The sequence below is a fragment of the Plectropomus leopardus genome, unplaced genomic scaffold (genome assembly GCF_008729295.1).
Source record: "Plectropomus leopardus isolate mb unplaced genomic scaffold, YSFRI_Pleo_2.0 unplaced_scaffold21664, whole genome shotgun sequence".
Taxonomy (NCBI): Eukaryota; Metazoa; Chordata; class Actinopteri; order Perciformes; family Serranidae; genus Plectropomus; species Plectropomus leopardus.
The window spans coordinates 1-4,068 of NW_024623454.1; the positions used below are offsets into that span (position 1 = coordinate 1).

Consider the following 4,068-nt stretch of genomic DNA (forward strand, 5'->3'; position numbering starts at 1 on the left):
TTATCATTTAATGATCACCACACTGTCAACAAAAATGCAGGTTAATTACAGCATCTGACCTTAGAGATCAGCTGTACTGACTGAGTATCTGAGTGATGACAGAAAGTTAGGGGCAACAAAAGGTTGTCATATTCAAGTACAGCCTCAAAGCATCAGTTAAAATTGGCAAAACATAAAGTTCTGAAGTGTTTCCAGCGGCAACTAAAACTGTGATGTAGCCAGGAGTGCAGTCAGATGCCAATTTATTTTCCTGGAATGGCAAAGACATTAGCTGCCGTACTCTCCCTCTGATTGGCTAGTACTAGTTGCCTTTGTTGGTTAGGTTGGTTAGGTTTAGGCAACAGAAATGGGCTTGGTTAAGGCTGCGGTAAGAATATCAGGGTATGCCAATCAGAGTCAGAGTAAGGCAAGTTAAGGGTGAAATTTTGCCAGTCAGATCGCAATGCAGCCAGATGCTGAGCGAATTATTGTCAGCTCAGCTGTGATATTCAGTATTTTAAGAAAATCAAAAGCTTACTAAAAGACATTGAAAGTAACAGAAACAATCCCTAGGTGATAACTCTGTAGCAGATGGGAGGCTCTTTAGCTGTTAACCTTCTAAACGTGCAGCTTACATAAGCCTGACTTTGCACTGAAACTGAATTTAGCATTTCGAACAAAAATTATCAATACAGACATTCTGAATAGAAGTTTTAAGAGGACTATTTAGTGGTTAGAAAAAGTCAAACATGTTTACATGATGGAGCGCATGAGAGCTCAGCTATAACTAAAACTCCCTATCTTTAAAAGGAGGAGGGGGATCAGTTATTAATTACCTTGGTTAGAAAACTTTTTTGTGTTATTTTGAGGTTTAATTCTTTGTGGATTGATGCGTATATTCGTGTATGTACATGTATATATGCATATGTGTAATATGCATGTCTGTATGCATGTGAGTGATGTTTTTGTGTATGTATGAATGCATGTGTATATGGATGGATGTGCATTATGTGCATAGAAGGTATATACATTGGTATCTGTGTATCCTCTTATGTTGTATGAGGAATCCATAATCACATATGTACTTATGTCAGGTAAAACCATAGACTGTATAGATGGACGACATGACAGCTCCCCCAAAATGTAACTTTTCAATCTCGATCGCCCCCTGGTGTCTGTTTGCATTGTAGGTCATAAAGCCCGCTCCTCCATATTAGTGATTAGACATAGGCAAAACTAAAAAATCAAAGTACACGCAAAATTTATTTTTCTAAATGATAGTTACTATCACTGAAGGTAGTTTTCATCTCCCTGATGTTTGTTCAAGTGATTGTTTTTATGATAAGTTTGGCTTTAATGAGTTATTAAACTATACAAAAGGGGGCTTGACAGCTGTGACAGCCAATCAGTATGCTCGTGTTCCATGGCGCTGCTCATGATTGGTTGGACGGGTGTTTTGATGGGGACTCTCTCACCATGGATATCACTACTGCACAGACTCTGGCTCTCAATTACATCACCCTCGTGGGGACGTATCTTTGTATACAGTCTATGATTAAAACCCCCTCTCAAGGTGATCTTGCTCTGCACTGTTATTGCCTGTTTATTGTTGTTAATGACCATAAAGTGAAAAAAACACACAAAATTAAGTGTACAGTGATGCAAAAGTTGGGGACTACATATCTTCAAACCTAGCTGGATGTAACAATATGAAAGCACAAAGTGATCTGTGTGCAGTTACACTCTACAGCTGAGTGTTGTTACCTGTGCAGTGAGGACCGGGACAGTTTCCAGAGATCCTTTCTGTTGCTCCACCTCCTCCTTCAGTTTATCAATCAGATCCTGCTTCAGGGCCAGCGCTCTCTCTGCCTCCTCTAGCCGGCTGCACAGATCGCCGCCCTGGAAAACACACACACAAGCGCATGAATGCACACACACAGATGAACATCAAGACATAAATCCATGAGCTAAACAGCATAACTAATGAAAGAAGTGATGTTTGAAAGAGTTTTTACCTCACTCTTCAGTTTGGAATCATAGTCTCTAAAAAGACACGTGTAGGCATGCTGCAATTGTGTCAGTTTTTTCCTGAAAGGAAAAAAAAGGGAAATGTGAATTTTTTCTATACAGTATTGTATCACATCTCAGAGATCGTGCTGGTAACAGTAGTGAAGGATTATAAATGACACCTACTAGCATTTATTACCACGAAGAAACAGTTAACATCACAATTCTAGAGCTAAAGATTTGGCATGACAACTGATTTGCAATGTCAAGGATACCCTGAGGTCCCGAAAACGAAATTAAATTCAAATTCAAATGTGTTATCTTTTGTGAATGTCTTATTTACACAAGAAAAAAATGCATTTACTGCACATCTGTCTGTCCTGAAGAGGGATCCCTCCTCAGTTGCTCTTTCTAAAGGTTTCCAATTTTTTTCCCACTGTTAAAGGGTTCTTTTGGGGGAGTTTTTCCTTAGTCAATGTGAGGGTCCAAGGACAAAGGGATGTAGTTTGCTAGAAAGCTCTCTGAGGCAAATTGTGATTTGTGATAATGGGCTTTGTAAATAAAACCGGCTTGGCTTGACTTGAAAAGCTGTTTTTCAAAATGTGAAAGAAATGTCTCTAAAACAGATCTTTCTAAGTATCATAATAGTGCAGAAATGTCTGTGTGTGTGTGTGTGTGTGTGTGTGTGTGTGTTGGACCCACTTCTCCTCTGTGACGACATGTCTCTCTGTCTTCAGGGCCTGCTCCAGGCTCTGGGTCTGCAGCAGCAGCTTATCCATGGCCACATGATGCTGCTTCCTCTGTTGCTCCAGCTCCCGCTCTGCCACCTGCAGGGCCTTCATCTTACTGCACAGCCTGGACACGAGTACGGGAGAGAGAAACATGTCAGCACACATGCACATCTACAGCTGAACACAGACAAGTCTCAACATATGTGTGTATATATGCCGATGTGAAGTGACAGCTTACTTTTCCTCCAACATTTTGCGTTCGTGCTCGCTTTTGTCCAGGCAGCTCTGTCTCTCGTTCAGTTCTCCTAGCAGAGAAGTTGCTTGAGCTTTCAGAGCCTCGCAGTCTTTGGCCAGCTGTAAATGTAGAAAACGCCTTAAGGTTTGGTGGTTACAGCTGATATTTAAAGGCTGCTTGCTACAGCGCCACCATCATACTTAAGTAGTTGAAAATTTTGGCGAGTAGAAATTTCTGCTTTTCTTCCTTCCCACCTGGGCACAGTCCTTGTCTTTCTGTTTGAGCAGAGCTTCAGTTCGGTCCCGCTGAGCTGAACTCTTCTGCAGGTAATCCAGCTTCTCCTCTAACTCACGATACCTACACATACCACAAGTAAGTTCCAATATAATCACACATACTATGTATTATAACATTACATAAGTACAATAACCCAAAAGTAGGGCTTAATGATCATTCTACTGACACAATGAGCACCAAAGAAGACAGTTTTACCGGCATAGTGAACAAGAGAGATGCAAAAAAGAGATTAGACGATGTCGAAAAATATTTTTTTTAAGAAAAGGAAAAATATCCAGTAAACTATATTCATAATTATATATTCAAATTTATTTTAACAGAATTATTTGAATTTTTAAGTTGTTTTTTTTTTTCAGGTAATTTCTTGCTTTGTATTATTTTTTACTGTCTTTTTTTTGTTGTTTGTTTTTAAGTTTTTTTTGGTCATCATTTTCAGGTTCTTTTTTTTTTGTACTTTTCATAGATTTCTTGCTAACCTATGGGTCATCTCTTCTTTGGTTGCTAATTACCTTCCTCCCAAGACAATTTGTCTGGGTTTCAAAGGGTTAAATAAATAATTTGACTGTGTTTTCCATCTTTGCTGAGCAACAGTTTTGTGTGAGATGACCTAAAAGCGCAGCCCATGAAGACGGTTGTCCCAAAACATACACTGGTAGAGTTCAATGATTTTAGCAAATAATAGCCCGGGATATTAATTGAAGTTGTACGGTAATGCGAAAAGAAAATCTCAAATGCGATGCATTATTTGCAAGTAAACACCATATAAAAACATCCATGTAACAAAGTGAGCAGAAAAATGATAGATAGGCAGGCAGGCAG

At 39.3% G+C, this 4,068-nt stretch overlaps 1 protein-coding gene across 1 annotated transcript; it reads right to left on the reverse strand.

The window, feature by feature from the left end:
* Positions 1-1,366: 1,366 nt before the first annotated feature.
* Positions 1,367-3,309, reverse strand: LOC121965800 (NF-kappa-B essential modulator-like; the record flags this gene model as incomplete). Its single annotated transcript, XM_042515921.1, has 5 exons — positions 1,367-1,878; positions 1,995-2,067; positions 2,689-2,841; positions 2,956-3,071; positions 3,207-3,309. Coding segments are annotated over 5 exons (607 nt in total), but the record flags the coding sequence as incomplete, so codon positions are not given.
* Positions 3,310-4,068: the final 759 nt, after the last annotated feature.